Raw genomic sequence first — 21,014 nt, 5'->3', positions numbered from 1 at the left:
GCCACTTTGTCTTTTTCCCCTTCCAGAGCCCCCAGCCCAGAGAAGCAGGTTCTGTGGCTGCAGCAGAAACCAGAGGCCCACTCAAGTCCCTCTGGGCTGGGCTGGGCTGGGCTGGGCTAGGGCAGTACGCTGCTGGGTGGCTCTCAGGGGAGAGGGGAATTGAAAAGGAAAAGCATCTCTGAGGAGGGTGGGGAGAGAGGGAGGCTGTGTGGTGTACTCTCTCTCTCTCTCTCCTGGACTTAGCCTAAGCCTCACCCGGGAGAGGAGTGTCTTCTGTCTGTTCTTGGAGCTGCTTTCTGTCACTTCCCCGCCCATCTGTGCTGTCAGCAGCACCGGCAAAGTTGGCCTCAAACTTGAACGGAGCTGAAGGCTCCAGCTTTCCGAAGCTCCGCGGGGGGCATCAGGCAGGCCTCAGCCTCTGAACTCTGGCTGGCCCAGAGAAGTCGACCCCCGCCCCCCGCCAGGCTCCCGCTGGCCCTTGCTCCTGTGGGCGACCTTTCTGCCCCTGACCCGTGGGCCCCCAGTCTGGGCTGAGGAATGGTGTGCTGAGGTCCCCCTGGAACTGATCGTCTCAGTCTGGAGCTGGAGCAACCCAAGGCCCGAGCCGACATGGCCAATCCTGCGCAGCCTCAGTTTCCCCCAGCCCGGGAGCCAGGCACTGCCTCACCCACAGACCTGCCGGAGATGGAGAAACTCCTCACTAAGGTGGAAGGCAAGCACGACAAGCCACTGAAGCTGTCCAAGTCCCTCTCGGGGGCCTTGGACCTGGAGCAGAATGGCCATGGCCTGCCCTTCAAGGTGGTGTCCGAGGGGCACCAGGAAGCCGCACTCCCCTGGTCACCCTCTCGAGCCAGCTCTAGGCGGGCATCCTCCGTTGTCACCACCTCCTCTGCCCAGGACCAAGAAGTCCCCAGAGATTACCTCATCCTTGCCATCACCTCCTGCTTCTGCCCCGTCTGGCCCCTCAACCTCATCCCCCTCATCTTTTCTATCATGGTAAGTGCTGCTGGGTTTCAGGGCAGGGGCAAGGCGAGGGCTCAGTAGGCATGGTCCTCTGGGAGGCACCAGACACTCTGTCTGGGTGCAAAGTAGGGGGGATGGGGGCTCGGGAGAAGACTCCCCTTCTCACCTGGCCTGCTACCCCCCCGTTAGAGAGGGGGCCGGGGACAGGAGACCTTCTGTTTGCTGTCCTCCCTCATCTCTGCTGTTCCTGTTCGGCATCACAGATCCACCTTGCACGCAACCCTGCTGGGGAGGGGACCCCAGGGAGCCGCTTGGAGCTAAACTCTACACAGCAGAAAGATGGCCAAGTTGGGGTGGGGGCGGCTTGCCTTTTGCAGAGGGTGTCCCGAGGAGTCATCCTGAGTGAGGCTGCGTATCAGCAGAGGTTGTGGCCAGCGGGGGGTCTCGGGATCCCCAGTTCTCAGAAGGGGAGCCAGCTGCCCCCATGCCCCATCCCAGGTCACCTGGGTATTCTAACAGCCTTTGCCAGCTCTGGTTTCCAAGAGCTGTGGCTTCCCTGCCATGCACTGAGGGCCCTGGGGCCTGGATCCCCCGAGGCTGCTCCTCTGGGCAGCGGTGTTTTTGCTGGGGGCCCTCTGGGCTTCGTGGCTACACAGATTTCAGCATCTGTCTTCAGGGTAGGGGAAAATGTGTGAAAAATGTGAGCGTCAGAGGGCATGGCTGGCCTTGCCAAGGAGGAGCGTGTGGGCTAGTCATTGCTTCTCACATACTTGTCCCATAAGGTTTTGAGTAAATTGTCATAGGTTGTCCCCAAACCAAGCCACTTGGCTAGAACAACTGACAGAAGATCCATAGAAAATGTCAGTACATGTTGGCAAGTGACTTTTGAGGTCCTGGAAGAGGAAAGAGGGAGGGACGGGACGGAGAGAAGGGGGTGAGAGAGAGACTTTCGGTATGAAAAAAAAATAAATAAAAGAATGAAAGCGGGGAGGGTAAAGTACCAGCTCCAGGCTGGTCAGGGCTGGAGACTCTGGGTGGAGACACTGTCTGCTTCCCTCTGGAGCACCTCCACTGCTGAGTCACCTATCACTGAGTCCCCTCAGGAGTTGTGGTCACTCCTGCCGCCCCCGGGCTGTCTCCTGAGAAGGCCCCTATTCTCCAAACACCTCCTGTGACTTCACTAAGGCCCAGTGTCCAGTCGGGGATGCCTTCCCTGATCCCCTGTCAAATCTGGCACCACCCGCCAGTACGTCAGGGGACACTGGTAGCATTCCTGAGTCCGAGACTTGGCATGGGCACAAGAGCCAGGGCTGAGCAGGGCCCAGGGTGGGGCCTCTGAGGAGCTTCCTGTCCTGCCTGCTGCATTTGGGGGCAGCTGGGAGGCAGAACCAGGCCTCAGGGGTGCAGCTGGGGGCTCTGGGCAGGGCCAACCTCTTGGTTACAGCGAGAAGCCCCGGGAGGGGAGACAGGCTTCTGGGAGGGAAACCACACAAGGGCCCAGGAGAAAACAGTTGCTAGAATCCATCTCCTTGTGAGGGTGGCAGGGTGCAGGCTGGGTAGACGCTGCCTTTGTCAGAGGAAACCTGGGTCCAAGACAGTGAGACCACTGCACCCACCCCCAATACATTTCTATGTCCTTCTCAGGTTCCTGAGCCAGTTTTGAAGGTCACTGGGCCAGGGGCAGGGAATACCAGACACAATCACCAATTCCCAGGAGCCTCCGGTCCGGTGGGGAGAAACTTGTAAACAGTTCCTATCACACATTGCAAGAAGTACTCGTGCTAGACAAAACAGCAAGATTCTGTGTGGCCTCGGGCAAGTCCCTCGAATCTCTCTTCTCGGTGTTCCCATCTGCAAAATGGGTGCTGTGTAACACCTACATTAGAAAGCTGTGTGAGGGTGACGTGAGATCAGCCACACAATGTGCTTAAGAACCACAGTAAGTGCTATGACACCGTAGCAGTGATTAAGTGGCAGCTGAGGGTCTCCCTGGCCAGGGATGGGAAGCCATCACGGGATATTTGTTTCTTTTTTTTTTTAATTTTTTTTAAAGCTTTAACATATAATACACATATCATGCAATTCACCTGTTCAATGTGTACAATTCAAAGATCTTTAGTGTATTCACAGATGAGTGCAGCCGTATCTACTGCACATTTTCCTCACCTCCAACCCCCCAAGCCTGTTTTATCACTCCATCTCTCCCGTGCTCTCTCCCCCAGATCTAATGAACCACTAGCCTTTCAATCTCTACGGATCTGCCACTTCTGGACATTTCCTATCAAAGGAATCACACAGCATGGGGTCATTTGGGACTGGCTTTGAGCTTCCCCCACATTGCTGCATATATATCATAGGATTTGGAGCCAGAGTGGGGTGTGGTTGAATTTCCAGTTTGGTGCAGGATGAGAGGAGGGACCAGAGGGGCCCCTCTGAGCCGAGCGGTTGGGAGAGGGAAGCTTTGCAGAGGCACAGGTGAGCGGAGAAGAGGCCTGGACCAGGGCCATGGCAAGGGGCAGAGAGGGTTTCTGGAAACCTTCTAAGAATTGTTAACACGGACAATGTATTCATTCATTCAGTCAACCATACGCTTGACTGGCAAGTTGCTTGTTTGGAGGGAACTAAGTGGTACAGAATGACTGGGTCCCCCATGAATGAATATGCCTCTTCTACGAATGAGGTGCATGCTAGGCATTTGGGAAGATGGATAACCTGGTCTATTTGGCATGTGGCCCAAGGATGCAAGAGTATGATGATGGAGGGAGGGGGGCAGGGACCCTGCTCTAGGAAATTAAGTTTATCCTAGTGGTTCTGAGGAGCCCCTGAAAAATTTTAAGCAGAGGCATGATATGGTCTATTCATATTTTACCTTTTTTTTTTTAACAGAGAGAGAGAGCGAGCATGGGGGGGGGGGCAAAGGGAGAGAGAGAGAGAATCTTAAGAGACTCCATGCCCAGCACAAAGCCCAACTCGGGGCTCAATCTCACCACAATGAGATCATGACCTGAGCCGAAATCAAGAATTGGAAGCTTAACTGACAGTCACCCAGGTGCCGTGGTCTGTTCACATTTTAAAACAAACATCCAAGTTTGGATCCACACATCCAAGTGCACTGTGGGAAATGACCTAGAGCAGGCAAGGCTGGGAGACAGGAGACTCCATAGGAGTCTCTCGAGATAGTCTAGGCAGTGATGTGATGAAGGCACAGGCCAAGCAGTGGCTTAGAAAGGAACGCACCGATGAGAGGATTGTTGAGGAGAGATCAGCTGCACTCACCTCCCAGTCCTGGGTCTCCACTCAAAAATAGGGCAGCTGTCTTGGAGAGAGCTCTGGGGACTGCAGCATTTAAGGGGTGGGTGGAGGGAGTAGACAGGAAAGAGTTTTGGAAAGAAGACTTCAGGAGGTGGGAGGCAAGCTAGAAGAGAGGGACAGATGCCCTGGGAGGAGTGAGTTTGAAGGAGGAGGGATGGTCAAACTCAGTAGGGAGATCAGGTCAAATTAGGATGGGGATGTCCACTGGTTTGGCCATATATAGACCTCTGGTGACCCTGGTGATGGAGAGGCTGGGCAGAAAAGAGAGAGGTGACTGACGAGGTCCGTGAAGAGTGCAGATTGGGATCCAGAAGGACCCTGTCCCCGGGAGCCTGCAGGAAAGGCCATGGGGGCAGAAGCAGATAGAAATCCTCAAAGGAAAAGGAGCTGGCTCATGCTACATGGGCTCCTTGCCACCAGGGATGTGGAGGGCAAGGCCATTTGCTGAGAAAGAAGGGCCTGGTGGCAGGGGAGGGGAGAGGTGACAAGGGACAGAGAGGTCAATGGCCTGAGGGCTCTGCTGAGGCTGGAGACCACGGGTCTGAACTGTCATCAGCTTGTGTGGTGGTGTGTCTTTTCTCCGGCTATAGGTACAGAGTCATAGATGGGACACTGGGCCCACCCAGGGCTGGGGATGGCAAAGCTGCCATGAGGGCAAGACCAGGGGGCACAGAAGACGCCGGGAAGGGTGGCGGAGGTGGTACACTGAAGGATCAGGCTGGATTGGGAGGCAGTGAGGCTGGAAAGATGGTGGTGACCACGGAGGAGAGGGAGGAGTCACAGGCTGAGGCTCAAAGAAGTTAAGGGCAGGTGCTGTGAGAGAGAGATAGCAGGAGCTGAGATTGCAGAGGAGGGGCGTGTGGGGGGGTGGCCAGATGGGGTGTATAGCTGTGGAAATGAATTTCCAAAGAGAACTGTGAGAAGCCAGCAGGAAGGAGCCCGAGGGAGCCCAGTGTTAGGGGATAATATCACTTATTAAAGGTTAGACACAGGTTCAAATTCTTCACATATATTATCTCATTGAACCTGGCCTCTATAACCCATTGGTATTGGTATTATGCTCCTTTTACAGTGGAGAAAACTGAAGCGCAGGTGTGAAAGAACCTGCTGGTCACTGGGGAACCTAGGACCAGAGGGATGCCCGGAGCCAGAGCTGGGGTTCTAGCCACTACACTAACCTGCTTGGCGGGGGGGAGTTATCAGGGGGTGCCCACAGTTGTCTCCCCTCTCTGGGAGCCAGTCTGGGTCACAGGAGGGAGTGCTGAGACTCGGCCCCACCCAAGCAGCAGGGGTGAAGGAGGGACAGAGGGTGTGGGCAGCTAGTACGTCTCCTGTGCTGACGTCTCTAGGTCCTGGAGACAGACATCAGAACTCTGGCTACCAAGTAAAGCCCTTGACCCCAGGGCAGAGCCCCACAGCCCTGACAGCCTCTCTACAGCCTACTGTCTGCAGAGCACGCCCTACTGTGAGGCTCACCGAGTCACGTTAATTGTTCTCACTTAACACACAAGGCAAACAGAGACACTTGAACAGAGCCTTGCTCACGGTGGCACAACTGGGTGCTGAATCTAGTGTTCTCGCCACGACCCCACCCTGCCTGCAGCTACCTTTGGGGACAAGGATGGTGTGTCCCTCCCAGGAACGCCACATGTTTGAGACATTTGTGCAGGGAGGGAAGAATCCACTTCCTTCCCTCTGTCTCTCCACCCTCCTCCCCCTACCCCCACCCCCGTCCTTCTGCACCCCTACTGACTCCATCAGTGGAAGACTCATGGACCAGCAGTGTCCTTCCCACTGTGGCTTTGACAGGGGCTCGCTGTGACAAGGGCTCAACCTGAGGGGCTGGGATCACAGGTATGCAGACCCAGCCCTGGTCAGCACTGCAGGCTCCCGTGAGCCTCCTGAGGTGGCCGGGGCAGGGCTAGCTTCATCCGTTTGACTTCTGAGTCAGGCTGAGAAATGGCCATGTTCTTCATCAGTGCCAGCAAGGTCTCCTGTCAGCAAGGGGTGCCGGACCCCAGGCGGCGGTCCTTCAGTTGACAATGGTGCTTAAACCAGCATCAGATAGGCCCGGGTGTACATGCCTCATTTACCAACCAGCTCCATGCCTCCTAAGCCACGTGATCATGTCCGAATCACTCAACTGCCTCAGTTCCCTCATCTATAAAATAGGCGTGATGAAACTGTCTACCCCGTAAAGCTGCCGGAAAGATTAACTGGGTTAATATGTGTGAAAACACCTAGCCCAGAGCCTGGCACGTAGTAAATGCTCCATAAATGGCAGCGGTTGCTGTTTTTATGAATACTAAGTGAAACTTGGTAACGTCAGAGGAAAGGGCAAATCCCCAGTGGACAGGCAATTCCAACTTTAACCAGTTTGGGGGATAATGGGGTCTCAGCTGTCCTGACACCAGCTGGGGAGGGGCAGCCTTGTCTGTGGTTGTCGTGGAGACCTCTGAGCAGCCCCTTCTCGGTGGATTCCCTTAGGACATGCGGGAGCGCTAAAGAGGTCCAGAGTGGCTCCAGGCTTCCTTTCTCAGGCATTTTGGTTGACCTGATTGTTTAACTGATGTGTTGCAGGCTCCCTTTCATTCATGTACGCATTCATCCATTCACTCGGCAAGAGTGCTGAGCCCCAACCAGCTCTGAAGATCAGCCAGCACTCAGACATGTGGCTTAAAATATTGACGTATTCCTTATTTATTTAAATCCAAGTTAGTTAACATACAGCATACTATGGGTTCTCCGGTTCTCTGGGACCCCCATCCCCCACCCACCTTGACAGCTGCTGCGTGCCTGACTCCTCCCCCAGAACCCTCCCCCACCGATGCTTCCCCACTCTCCAGCAACTGAAGTTAACCCTGTAGTTAGGGTGTTCCAGAAACAACTGCTCTGTTGCAGAGAGAGGGGTGTGAAGGGGGCATGAAGCACATCCCGTGGCTTTGACCCGCCTGCATTTGTTTGATCTCCTTGGAAGGACCAATAGCTGATCAGTGCTCAGCTGATCACAACTTGTCAAGTCCCCTCAGATCCCCCGGGGGCTTGGCCTGAGCCTCACCGGTGGAGGAAACTCTTTCCTGATAATTTTTGTTGCCACCTGCTTCTGGCTGGTTTCCTCCGCTGGCAGGTCTCCCCAGCACTCTCCCTGTTCTATCTTCTTCCCTCCCCACCCCCTACCGGCTCTCTCCAACTTTTTTCAATGTATTTCCTCACCGATCTATTAACCTGAGTTCATCTTTTCCCTCACCATTCCCACTGCCATTGCAATCACAAATGATCTATTAATTTGCAGTCATTACAACCATTACTGCAGTTATGGCTCTGTTCCGTCAACCTGAGCCATTTTGTATAAGGGGAAGATAATGCACTAAGTGGGGTGTGGTATATGCAGCCGGTAATTCACTCATGGAAAGTAAGAAAGGGTCTTCTTCCGTCTCTGGAGTCAAGGGATGGATTAAAAAAAATTTTTTTAATGTGTATTTATTTTTGAAGGAAAGAGAGACAGAACATGAGCGGAGGAGGAGCAGAGAGAGAGAGGGAGACACAGAATCCGAAGCAGGCTCCAGGCTCTGAGCTGTCGGCACAGAGCCTGACGTAGGGCTCGAACCCACGAACCATGAGATCGTGACCTGAGCCAAAATCGGACGCTCAACCGACTGAGCCACCCAGGCGCCTCCAGGGATGGATTTTTTATTTGGGAGCTAATGTTGGGTGGGGGGGTACTTCAGAAATGAGTGCCAGCTAGCAGTGGGGACCTTCTGTTTTTCAAAGTAGGGCTCTATCCTTCAAGGCAGCTATTCCCTCCATTTTACGGATCAGAAAATGAAGATTTACAGAATACTTTTGAGGTTTACACTGGACAATGTATGACACATAAAGTGTCTGACACAACATAGCAGGTGAAGTCGGGTCTGCCCCACTCCATCTGGCCATTCCCAGTGTCTCTCGGGCTAAAAGGAACACGCATGACTGGGATGCACGGGCTGATGGTGCTGCAGATAAAGAAGAGGGATTGGGTTTAGAGTGACTGAAAAATTCATCTCTCCTCTCGCTTCCCCCCCCCCCCCCCCCCCGCCTCTCAAACCCAAGCAACCACACGTGTACCTCTCTCCACGGTCCTGGGTCATTATTGAACACACAAAGATTTCTTTGGCAAGTGAGGAGCAGGACTCCTCTGAAACCCTGGGCCCCTCCCCAGTACATGCCATGCTTACGGCCGAGAATGAGTCCCTTGGTAATGATTCCAGGTAGCCCCGGAATTTCTACCGCTCAACTTCCTGGAAATCCCTAAAGCCTTTCTGTATGTTTCCCCTTCTTCCTCCCAGTGTTGCCTTGGTGTTGAAGTCCTTAGTTCAGTACCCTGGGCCGGCCTTGCAGAGAGCTGGAGGTGGCCTGGGTTAGTGGGTGGGGCCCAAACCCAGATAACAGATCTCTCTCCTGTGGGACCTATTGCCTATATTTCATTCATGAATCTTCTATTATAACTTGAGCATTCCACTGACTAAGTCCACTGGTTAGAAAACACCTCTCATTCTTTTTCTCTCTTCTGTTATTCTTCACTTCCTCAAACATTTACTGAATACCTACTAGGGCCAGTCCCTAGGTTACATAAGAGGGGCACAAAGATTTAGCCTTTGTGGTCCCTGCCTTCAAGGAGCTTACAGTCTAGGGAAAGAGACTGACACAAGAACAAATGACACAAGATGGGAAGAGAGGCAAAGAGCATGGTGTGAGATGCTATGGGAGCTCCAAGGAGAAGGTGATTAATTGCTTGTGGACCCCAAGGAAAGTTTTATTGGAGGTGACTCTTGAAGGGTTGGAAGGAGCTGAAGTGGCAATGTGGTAATGAGGACAGCTATTCCAGCAGAGACAACAGTACAGGCCAAGGCACCGAGGCATAAAAATGTGTCCCTTTTGGGGCATCTGGCTGGCTCAGTCAGTAAAGCAGGTGACTCTTAACCTCAGAGCTGTGAGTTCAAGCTCCATGTTGGATGTGGAGCCTACTTTAAAAAATGTTTTTAAATGAAAAACATTTTTAAAAGAAACAGAAAAATTTCATTAAAAAAAAAAAAACTGTCCCTTTTACGGAGAGCCATGTGACCAGGCTTGTGGTTTAAAGACCTCACCTTGGCTCTAAAGAGGTTGGCTGGAGGGGCCCCACGGTGGCTCAGTCACTTGAGCATCTGACTCTTGATTTTGGCTCAGGTCGTGATCTCAGGGTCATGGGATCGAGTCCCGTGTCAAGCTCTGCGGTGAGTGGGGAGCCTGCTTGAGATTCTCTTTCCCTCCCTCTCCCCCTCACCCCTTCTCTCGCTCTCTCTCTAAAATAAATGAAATAAAATTAAAAAGGAAGAAGAGGTTGGCGGGGGGCAAGGCTGGAGCAGAGAGACCAGTGAGAAGGAAGGAGGCTGTGCAGTCTCCAGATGAAACAAACTGTGAGAGTGGGCTAGGGCCGTGGACTCAGGGCTGGAGAGGTAGGGACAGACTTGAGGAACATTAGAGAGGTCAGGAATTCATACGTGACTGTATTTGAGGACGGGGAGCGATAGAGAAGAAGCCACGCTGCGGGGACAGCTGTGGAGGATGGGGACAGGCATCCAGGAGGTCTGGTTCTAAAGCCTGTTCTCCTATCCGGGCTGGCTGCCTTTGCAGGGAGCTGGGAGGCTGTACCTGCTCCCTCAAGTCCTCGCCACGTCCAAGTGAGCCTCAGGATGGGCTGTTAACCGAGCCCCCGCCCATGCCCCCTCCTCAGGCCAGACCCATCTGTTCTTTCATGTCTCACGGGATCACACTTGTTTATTGTCACTGAGCGCCCTGGTGTCCGGAGACTGAACCCTCACGACTCTGCCCCGACCCGCCTGCAGACCGGTCAAAGTGTGTGGCCACCCGCACCCACGTGTATCTAGTCTCCAAGGACAGCAGTGCTCTCCTCTGCTGGCTGTAGGGCATCCCTTTGCTCAAGTCCAGACCTCTCCCTGCCGCCCTGGGACATGGGGGCACCTGTCACTCCTTGGTCTTTTCAGCCTCTCCCTCTGACTGGATCTTTTCCCTCTCCTGTCTTGATGAAACCCTGTATTTGTCTCTCCCTGCTGCAGGCTCCCCAGGGCTTACAAGACAAAATCCAGATTCCATCCTGCGGTAGTTAGGGCCCTTCCTGATCTGGCCTTTCTCCCCTTCTCTCACACCTGCTTGGTGCTCTGGGCTCTAGCCCCTCCTTTGTAAAATGGTCTAATAACCCTCCCTAACACACTCAAAGGAGTGTGAGGATGCTTTAATGCTCTGCCTGATGGCAAGCACTTAACATAGTTCCAGGTCCAAGGTAGATGGTCAAATCATGTTAGGGATCATTATCAGTCCAGTCTCAGCAAGCTTCACGGAGGAGGAGGTGGCATCCGAGGCAGCCCTCGACGGGTGGAGAGGATGTGGACGTGTGGTGTTTGAGTGGGAGCGGGAACAAAAGCAGGGAGAGGTCAGTGCCGGCAAAGGCATCCGTTGTGGCAGGGAAGAGTAGAAGATAAAATCAGGAAGGTGCAGAGCTGACCTGGGTTTGGACTTTGTTCTATGAACAGTGGTGGGGGGCCATGGAAGATGCTGGGCAGGGCCACCGCCTAAGCCACCATCATCTCTTTGAACTCATGCGTCAGCTCCTGTCTCTCCGCCTCCTCTCTGATCCCACCCTAGGACCGCATGCCGGGGACCTCGCACAGGGCCTGGCATAAACATGCGTGGAGTGGGATGGTGGCAGGGGGGTGACACAGAGAGGAGGAGAGCTCAGAGCTGGGGCTGGGGGTGGGAGGCTCTTCAGGAGGCTGTTGTGTTGGCTTGGGTGAGAAGTGGCACCTGGAACCAGGGCAGGTGCAAGGGGGCCAGGGAGGACTGTGGGGGAACTGGCCAGGAGAGGAAACTGATGGGTAGGGTGGCAGCAGACAGGTGTTGTGACCGAGTGGGAGGACTCTGGGCTGTGGCCAATAATCGGGCAAGTGGACAGAGGAGCACAAGGCCAGGAGCAGATCCAGGGCAAAGAGAGTCTGAGGTCAAACACTGCACCAGGCAGGTGGCACTGTCCTGGAAGGAGCTTGGACACGGAGCCGTGAGGTGGGGTGGAGGGTTGGTTAGGTTTCTGCGAGGAGAAACAGCACCTGGGGAAGGGGGGCACCCTCTTCCCTGAACTGCAGCTTCTTTACAAGTTTTTTTTTTTTTTAATGTTTATATGTTTATTTATTTATCTTGAGAGAGAGAGAGAGAGCATGAGTGGGGCAGGGGCACAGAGAGAGAGAATCTCAAGCAAAGCTCCAAGTTGTGAGCACATAGCCGGACCCAGGGCTTGATCTCACAAACCATGAGATCATGACCTGAGCCGAAATCAAGAGTCAGACGTTTAACCAGCTGAGCCACCCAGGCGCCCCCTGAACTCCAGGTCCTTTAAAAGTGGCCAACACTGCCAGCCTCATGGGATGGTTCTGAGCCTAAGGAAGGTCTTCCAGGTACAGTCCTTAGCAAGTCCCAGCACAAAGTAAGGGCTCAAGACACCATCATCATCACCACCGCCATCATCAAGGGACTTGACTACATTTCTGTGCTGAACTCAGGAGCCTCAAATAATCCGAAAATAAAATTACCAAATAAGTGGCCTAAGACCTTGAAAGCAGTCACACCTTTAGCGGACTCCTGCCTGTGCCTGTTCTGGAAGCCTAAGGAGCATCAGGGAGCTCTAGAGCTGGAGGAATCTGGAGGTCACAGGTCAGCCCTGGCCAGCAGGTTGACACCTGAAGCATTATGGGTGAGGGTGAGGGTGAGGGGTGGGGGTGGGGGAGGGTGGGACACACCTCCTCCTGAGCCACTCCCAGGAGCTCCCAGGATCCTTTCTGGCCATCCCCACACTCACCCACCTGGTTTCACCGAATTAAATAAGGCTGAGAAAAACCGAGCTCACTGAGAAAGAAGTATCAAATGGGCCTGGTGAAGCCAGGCGTGGCTCTCGCCAAGCCCCAGCCTTTCAGTTCAAACCCAAGATACCTGCCTTTCTGGTGTGATTTGGCAAGTCAGCTTGGTTGAACTAAGATGTGGTTCCTGGGTGAAAATAGGAGGAGGAAGGATCGAAGATAACTTTTTCCTGCTGTGGAAGAAGGGGTCACAGAGGAGAGGAGTCAGGCACCTCGGGCCACAGAAAAAGCCACAGGAGGGGCGCTGGGTGGCTCAGTCGGTTAAGCGTCCAACTTTGGCTCAGGTCATGATCTCACAGTTCATGGTTTCAAGCCCCACACCCGGCTCCATGCTGACAGCTCAGAGCCTGGAACCTGCTTCATATTTTGTGTCTCCCTCTCTCCGCCCCTCCCCCCCAACTCTCTCTCTGTCTCTCTCTCAAAAATAAATAAACATTAAAAAACATTTTTTATAAAAAGCCACTGGCGCTTAGTGTGGTCATAGCAGTGAGCCTTGGGCAGGGGTCCAGAGGGGCCTGGTGTGTCTGCTCCTGCCAGCCCAGCATGGCCTGGACCTGGTCCACCCTCCCAGGCCCTCCGTCTTCACCAGAACACCTGCCATGGCCACCCTGCCCCATCACTGTCCTGAGAGGAAGTGCCCCGCATTGCTTGGTTCTGTGCCCAGCGAGGGGCAAGCTCGGTTGGGGGTTCCCACAAGAGAGCTGAGCCACTTGGGTCCAGGCCAGTTCTACGGGAGAAGCCTGCTTCCTGTCCCCGAGGTAGGTGCTGGAGTGTGGGCTGAGGTGGGGGCTGGGTAGGCTCTGGAGGCCCAGGCAAGGGGCCCCCCCCAATAGGGCTGCTGGGAAGAGCCTTCCTGAGGTCTCTGCCACCCTCTCTCTGCAGTCTCGAAGTAGTGTGCAACAGGGGGACCTGGATGGGGCCCGGAGGCTGGGCCGCCTGGCCCGGCTGCTCAGCATCACCTTCATCATCATGGGAATCATCATCATCATTGTGGCCGTGACCGTCAATTTCGCAGGTGAGGCTCAGCCACGCGGAGCTGAGGGAGCCAGCTTGCTCGGGGTGCGGACCACGGAAGGGCGCAGCCCAGCTCCCAGGGGAGGGGGCGGTGGGAATGGAGTAAGAGCATATAAGGGCCACAGGCCAATCCTCTCAGAGAAGCGACCCCGTCCCTGGGAGTGCCCAGCAGAGTGGGACTGGCTTCCGACCTCCCTTATGCCTGGATCATTAGGAAAGGGGGTGGAAAGAGCACAGGTCTGGGAACCAGAGGTGGGGGGCTCCAGTCTCGGTTCCGAGGGTCCCAGGTCCTGGGCCAGTGTGGTGCCTGGTTGAGCCTGCGAGTGTCACCCAAGATCATGGATGTGATGCTGCTTGGCGAATGCTGGGCCTGCCCTGTGAGCATTCCTGCTGGGGCGGCCAGCACATACGAGAAGTAAACTATGCATGTGGTGGAAGTCTAGCAGTAACACTTTTGTGAGCCCCCAGAGGTGGCCCAGGGAGCTTATCCAAGCAGGGGCACCATTTTCAAAGGTGACTCTCAGCTGCTCAAAAGGCCGGTGCAGCTTTGAGTTTCTGGGCCACGCGGGTCAGTGCGGTCCACTCGCCTCCCTTCACACGCTGGCCTCGGGAAGCCCCCAAGCATCTCTGCCATTTGCAGTGGTCAGTCTAAACTTTTCCCCTAAACATCTTGCTACTCTAGATGGGCTGTGTGGACAGCGGCAGTGGCTGCTGACACTGGGAATGTGTCAGAAATGCAGAGTCTCAGGCCCCATCCCAGACCCACTGAATCAGAACCTGCATTTCAATAAGATTTCCAGCCCCGTCATTAAAGGAGGCACTGGTCCAGAACATGAGTATTTAACTTGGGGCAGAAAGCCTGGGATACAGCGGTGGGGTCATGGGCAACCTTGGCCACTTCTTTGGAGAGGGAAGAGTTCAGGTTGGTAATCAGCCTGCCTGGGTTCAAAGCCCACATCCTCCACTGACTAAGTATCTGAGATGAAGCACATTCTGCTCTCTCTCTGGGGCTGACGCACATGCAGGTATAATGGAAGACAGGGACCTCCGGCCAGGGCATTAGCCTCCGTATCACCCTGTGTGCCTCACTCTCCTCTGTCCTGCTCGTCATATTAGCCGTGATTTTTTTTTATTATTATTTTTAATCTTTATTTTTGAGAGAGAGAGACAGCTCAAGCAGGGGAGGGACAGAGAGAGAGATGGAGACACAGGATCTGAAGCAGGCTCCAGGCTCTGAGCTGTCAGCACAGAGCCTGATGCGGGGCTCGAACTCACGAACCGTGAGATCATACTTGAGTTGAAGTTGGACACTTAACCCACTGAGCCGCCCAGGTGCCCCATAGCCATGACTTTTTTGATGGCAAATGAGAACTACCGAACTCAAGTTGGCAAAGGGAATTGTTTAAAAACTTCAGGCACAGATGGTTCTATGTTTGGGGGTCCCAAGCCACTGTGAACCAGATGACCCTATTACCATCTCCCACTAGGAAACAAACACCCCAAACCTCAAAACGAGGACTTGAAGACTTGTTCTGAGCTCTGTTTTGCCTCAACTGTTCTCCTCTTTACAGTTCAGAAGAAATAGAACTAACCAGGGCGCTGTGCTAGCAGGGACGGCCCCCGCCGGCTAGAGGCCTCCACACACCCCCACCACCGCAGGAGAGCAGGACCACGGCTGCCAAGCGCCCACTCTTCCCTGAGCTCCCAAAGCACGGACTTGGAGTCAAGCCCCTAAGTCTCCCCACTGTCAGCCCACATCAGATGTGAAAAGCAAGAAGAAGAAAGGAAATTAAATTTCCTGTGAAACTGACGAATAATGAGGTTTAGTCTCATGGACACAGCCTGGTATTTGCCCTCAGTGTTCTGGCTTGTTTCTCGGCCCCACCATTTCCTGGGATCTAGCAAGCAGCATATTCTGCGTGTTGGAGGAGGAGCCAGTCCCACAAATGAGATGGACTGTGGTTGGGAGAGAAGCAGCGCATTCCCTGCACGTCTGATGACCGAGAGCCAAGACGTGGGACTTTCTCTTTTGTATTTTTTGGTGGGGGGGGGGGAGGGTGTAAAAAAGACCACTTGCATGCCTGTGCCACATGCTTGCTGTGATCCCAGCCAGTGCCCTGAGCCCAGGGGCCCAGGTGCCGCTCAGCATAGGCCCTGGGACTGGTTGGGCACACAAGATGTGCAGCTGCCTGGAGAGAGGTGACCGCCACATCCATAATAGGGTGGATGTTGGTGAAGACAGGAGCAGGAACTGCATGACCCACAGACCTCTTCTCTAACTTTTCAGCCTCAGGAGCATCTCTGCTAAGAACTCTGGTCCCAACACGTCTCCCAGGATGACCCAGTCTGCCTCTTGCTTCCTCCCTCCCTGTGCTGTCGCCTGGGGCACCAACCAAGTGGCCTGGGGCCTGACCCCAGCCCAGCTCAGCCAGTGGGGAGAAGCCTGGACTGGAGCTTGCCTCCTGCCTGCCATGCCCTCCCTGATGGTCTAGGGTACAAACTTGGGGCCCCAGGTGGGGCCTGGGCTCTGGCTCCCAGCCCGGCAGCACCGGCTGCTCTGTGCCTTCTCCTGTGCCCCTGGCCATCCACAAAACAGCAAAGGCTTTCCCTGGAGATTTTGGGGCCACCTCTGTGCTGAGGGCTTCCCACAGGCTCCCAGGCTGTTAGCAGTGTTAGTCCTGTTTGCAGGGGAATGGGCCAGAGGGTTTTTTATGAAGGTTTATTGTTGATTGGGTCTAGAGAGTTCTAGGACAGAGAGAAGAGCTGGGCGAAGAGGCCAGTCTTTGGGAGAGAGGGAGGCCCTGGGCTTGGGAACACACTCACATGCCTCGAGGCAGAGGTGACGCCATGGCCTCTGTCTCAGGACCTAATGAGACACCTGAAAGGACTGAGCAGGGTCCCTTGAACTCCTACCTGATTTCTGGCCTGGGATTCTCCCCAGACCTCTGCCTGGCACGGGCTCTACCCACAGGGGCCTCTCCTGTGCCCACCTCCCTGGCTCGCTTCTCTTCCCAGACCCTCAGAGAGGGATGTTCCAGGATTTCCTACCCTGGGATGCCCTGTCTAGCAGCTATGGCTACTGCCTTTGATAAGAGGGCATGTTCCCAGCCACAGCCAGACTAGCCCCAGGCTGGCAAAGAATGATTCCCCTGCACCCATTCAGGGCCCTCATGCCTCCTCTCAGGGCCCTTTCCTGTCTCTCTGACGCTTCTCAGACTCCTAGGAAGGAGCCTGTTAGCTCTGTCTACTAGAAGGGTCCCCAGTGCAGCTCTGAGCCTTCTAGGAGGGGCTTTGTGGCAGGGGAGGGGTGTAGGGCCCAGGGGCACTGGGTGGATCCCTCTGGGGCCCCCGTTTCTGCATTAGTTCCCCACCTGGGGAGCAAACTCCAACCTCTCCAGATCCTAAAGGAGGGGTTGGGTTTGCTTTATAGGACCTTTGAGGCCAAAATAGAGATGCCTCTGTGTTTTGGGGGAGGGAGGGAGGGAGCCCAGAGCATTCGTGTCACTTGTGAAGTCAGGTCAGGCCAGGGGGTAAATCACAAAGTCTATGGAACTGGTGGTTCATGAGGCCATGGTCTCCTGGCAGGCCCCAGGGGTCCCAGCTTCAGCACCCCAGGGGGAAAGAGAATAACCAGTCAGCCGGTTTAGGCATGGTCTTGTGGGGGAGAACGATGGCCGAAGTGGGGGTCTATCTTGCACACTGTGACACACCCAGACCTGCCCTGGCCCCCGCAGTCACACCCACACAGACACACACTTGTTCACACTCAAAGCCCAGAACAGTTGAGAAAGAGAGGAGACAGCAGCAGACAGCCACAGGACAGCTGGGAATTCCTTCCATTCAGGCAAGGACAACGTGGGAATACTCTAGTTGTACAAGGACGTCGCTCAGAGGCCTCTGAGGGTTGCAGAAGGAGCACAGGCCTCAGGAGACTGACTCCTGGGGCAGAGAGGAGCACAAGGCCTGCACCTTGCGGAGACTGGACTGGAGGGAGGGCTCCCTGACTCCCCTGTTGCCTCCACCCACAGGCAGCCTGCCCACCCCCCCCACCCCCACCCCACCCCCGCCCCAGGCCTAACCCCCTGCTGCCCCAGCTCCGTCGTGGGTCCAGCTGCTGGCTGCATGAACACAGCGGTCCCCCAGCTCTGGATGCAGACATAGCCCCTCCCCCTGTCCCAGCAAGAACTGCACCTCCCTGCTGCCACCCCCCCCCCCCCCCCCCCCCCCCCCCGCCGCACCACACTCTCTAGTTGGCACCTCTGTATTGCTCAGCATGGAAGCAAATAAAGCTGAAAGCGCACGTGCTCCACGGCCCTTTGCTGGGGTCAAAGGATTCCGAACAACAGGGTTGGGGGAAAATCCACTCAGTCTGTTGGTGCCAGTTCCGGGGTCAGGGCCCGGAGCCAGGCAATGGGAAGGCTGGGCACACTCGGGGCATTCCGCTGGGTAAGTTTGTCCTCCCTGGGCCTCAGTTTCTCCAGTGAGGAATGCAGGTCCCGCCTTCCCTCAGTTGTCCTTTCTGCACCTGAACAAAGACCTCAGGCACGGAAAGAAGAGCCCAGGAAACCGACACTTACTGACAGCCTGGCTCATGCTGGGTGTTTCACATGCACGGGGAAATCCTAGGGGGTTACTAGTGTTATCTCCAGGTTCAGATTGGTAAACTGAGGCTCAGAGACATTCAGGGACTTGTCCCAGGTCACACCATGCCCAGCACACAGAAGGTACTGAATAAATGTTGGTGAACCGACCCTGTCCCTAGGGCTGACCCCAAAGTTGGCTTCTTGCAACCATGCTTTGCTACTCAGAGAGGAAAGCTCTATAGAAGGAAGGCAAGTTAGTTGGCGGGGGTGGGGAGTGGTGGTGGGGGATAAGGTAGGAGGAGGGATCCATTTCCCAGACTGCTGGAGGGCAGCCCAAGCAGGGTGTGGGTGTGGGCACAGTGACACCTACCTCCCCTTTCTCTCTCTCCCTCTCCCCCTCTGGGAGTCTCTTTTATAAGGGCACTAATCCCAGAACCCTTTTGACCTAAGCACCTCCCACAGGCCCCACCTCCTCACACTATCACCTTGATAGGTAAGATTTCAACATACAAATTTGGGAAGGACACAGCAGTCAGACCACAGCAGTGTGGAGGTGTTTCAGTGGGTGCTCACAGGGAGAGCCGTGGAGGGAGCAGCAACCTCTGCCCCAGAGTGGGAGGGAGGCTCCCCAAAGGACCCTGGGCTGGGACCCCTCCCTCTCTTCTTCCACAAACTTGTAGTAAGTGTGGGGTGCTCCGATCAGATAGGGGAGCCACCAAAGGTGGGGTGTCCCAATCGGATGGGGGCTGGTGGCCAGGGCGGTGAAAGAATTCACCCAAGGCAGAACAATGGAGATAGAAGTTTATCAAATACACTGTGAGAGAGCATGGGGCAGGATAGCAAAATAGAGCCAGCCGGTCAGTGCCGAGGTGGTGGGGAGGGGCCACAGTTACAGGACGGAGCGAGAGAGTATGGGAACATACGGAATTTTCCTTTCTTTGGTAATCTTAGGAACTGGTTATTTTGAGGTGGGTCCCTTAATGAGCCCATTTGCATAGCCCGTACCTTACTCAGTTTTCCGTTGCTCAAGCTTGTTGCCTAAAAGCTGCCTCTACATTGAACACTTACTACATACCAGGCCTTATACTGGACCCTGAGGACACATAGATGAAAAGGACAGGCTTTCTGGACCATAGGACCTGTGGCCTAAAGGGAAAGTTCTGGAAGGAAGGAGTTAGTTGCTGGGGTAGGGTAAGTGAACGTGCCAGCTGGGTAGATGAGGGCTGCTGGGAGGGGAACACGGGACAGAGGGACTTCCTGTCCTAGGAAGTCAGGGAAGCCAAGAGCAGGAAGGTGGCCTTCACCGGGAGACTCATGATCTTTCCAAGGATACTTAAAGCACCACCCGGGGATCCAGATGAAGATGAAATGCCGCCAGTGTAATGCTGCCAATTTAATAACACTCAGGTGAGTGGACACCTCCTGTCCACGGGCACTGCCAGTAACAATCACATCACTGTAGTGCCTGGCTTGGTGGTGGTAAAGCCAGGTGGTTCTTCGACATCGTCAGACACAACCCAATTTTAGAAACTTTAAAACGGGAAGGGGGCACCTGTGTCTTACTATCAGTGAGGAAAATATTGGAGTTTTCACAATGCAGGAGGCCTCATGACAGATGGCTGTGCCCTGGGACAAGGGGTCTGGCCTCTCTGAACCTCATCTCCCCATCTGTAAATGGGGTGATAATCTGCTCTGGACACGCCCAGGGCTGTTGGGAGCCTGACGCAATCCTGGGGAACCGCGAGGGCTCGATACATGTGGGGGGCACAGCCTGGCCCCCAGCCTGGAGAGCATCCCAGAATCTGGGTAGTTCTGGGCACCCCGGCCTGCCCCTTGAGTCCCTGCCAGCCTCCTCCCCATCCCCCGACCCGTGATAGGAGACAACCCCGTGGGCCCTGGAAAGCTCTCTGGCCCGGGCCCCAAATTTTTCCCTCATTGTCTGTGTCATCGTGGGCAGCCCCTGGCCTCTCTCTCGGCCTCAGTCTCCTCAAGTAAAGGAGTGAGCTGAGCTGGTCTAGAATCACCTGGGGGCTTGAGGATATGCTGAAGCCTGGCTGCCACTCCTAGAGAATCTGGTTTAAGTGGTCTGGGGTGTGGCTGGAGCACCTGCATTTTTTCTTTTTTTAGATTTTTTTTTTTTTAAAGTAATCTCTACACCCAACATGGAGCTCAAACTCACAACCACAAGATCCAGAGTTGCATGCTCCACCAAGTGAGCCAGCCAGCCTCCCCTGGAGCATCCGGGTTTTAACAAATTTTTCCAGTGGTCACCCCAATGGTCTTTTGAGGTTGGAAGCCACTGGGATGGACTCTAGAGCCTTGCTACTCAAAGTGTGCTCCCTGGACCATTAGCTTGGACATGACCAGGGCTGGTAAAAATGCAGAAACTCAGACGATGCCCTTTAAGGAGAATATCCACCTTTAACAAGATCCCCAGGCTGTTCCTTTGCATGTTAAGTTTGGGGAAGCTCTGGGCTGGAAGCCTGAAGGAGAGCTGGCTAGTCTCACCTTAGGTGGTTCTTTTCTTCTCTAGTGCTTCTTTTCTCTCCCCTGCAAAAGTAACAGTCATTTGGGTTTCTTTCTTACTACAAGGATCTATTGTAACAAACTGAGAAAATCTAGGCAGTACTGAGAAACAAAGAGAAGGACAAAGAGAGGAACCCCGGGTAAGTATGGCATTTCCTAGCAGATGACGTCTACACCCTTCTTCCCAGTTGTTTGCCAGTGAGGCTGCAGCCCTTGGCGGAGGAGACGTGTGTGAGTAGGGGGTGTGTGTGTGGGAGGCAGTCAGAAGGTCACAGTGGGTGTGCCCCCAAAGCACCATTCCCAAGGAAGCACGGAACTTCCCCAGCCTCTGGCCCCCCACCATGGATCTGCTGGAGTCTGCTGGAATCTGCTGGAAACTGCTAGGGACCAGAGAAAGTCAAACAGGTGTCTTGAAGCTGCTGCTTGGATGGAAGTTTCTACTTGCAACCAGAATGAACTCTCTGGCTCTCCTGGGTCTCTACCTGCCAGACTCTGGGCCCTGGAGGAAGAGTGGGGGATGTCTCTTGCACCCTCATCCTGTGATAGGAATTCCTACTCCCAGGGCTGGACCAGTCCACATGGTTCTTTTGTGTTGAGGGACACACGGGACCCTCCAGGCAGACGAGGTATGGAAATTGTAAAAAAAGAAAAAAAAAAAAAAAAGAAAAAAAGG

At 54.6% G+C, this 21,014-nt stretch overlaps 1 protein-coding gene across 2 annotated transcripts; it reads left to right on the top strand.

Moving 5' to 3' along the window:
• The first annotated feature begins 227 nt into the window (after window positions 1-227).
• Window positions 228-15,285, top strand: TRARG1 (trafficking regulator of GLUT4 (SLC2A4) 1). 2 transcript variants are annotated; one of them, XR_009255283.1, is made up of 3 exons: window positions 228-996; window positions 12,790-12,976; window positions 13,101-13,238. XR_009255283.1 is itself a non-coding variant. In XM_058704971.1 (3 exons), the coding sequence occupies exons 1-3, from the start codon at window positions 610-612 to the stop codon at window positions 14,815-14,817; spliced, it is 534 nt and encodes a 177-aa protein (XP_058560954.1). In that variant the 5' UTR covers window positions 231-609; the 3' UTR covers window positions 14,818-15,285. The 2 variants fall into 2 exon arrangements, 1 of the variants encoding a protein (XP_058560954.1); XM_058704971.1 differs by lacking the exon at window positions 12,790-12,976 and adding an exon at window positions 14,804-15,285 and having other exon boundaries at window positions 231-996; window positions 13,101-13,233.
• The last annotated feature ends 5,729 nt before the right edge of the window (window positions 15,286-21,014 follow it).

The sequence above is a fragment of the Neofelis nebulosa genome, chromosome 16 (assembly GCF_028018385.1).
Source record: "Neofelis nebulosa isolate mNeoNeb1 chromosome 16, mNeoNeb1.pri, whole genome shotgun sequence".
NCBI classification, from domain to species: domain Eukaryota; kingdom Metazoa; phylum Chordata; class Mammalia; order Carnivora; family Felidae; genus Neofelis; species Neofelis nebulosa.
The sequence above is the reverse complement of the archived record's forward strand: the minus strand, read 5'-3'. Positions and strand labels throughout refer to the sequence as shown.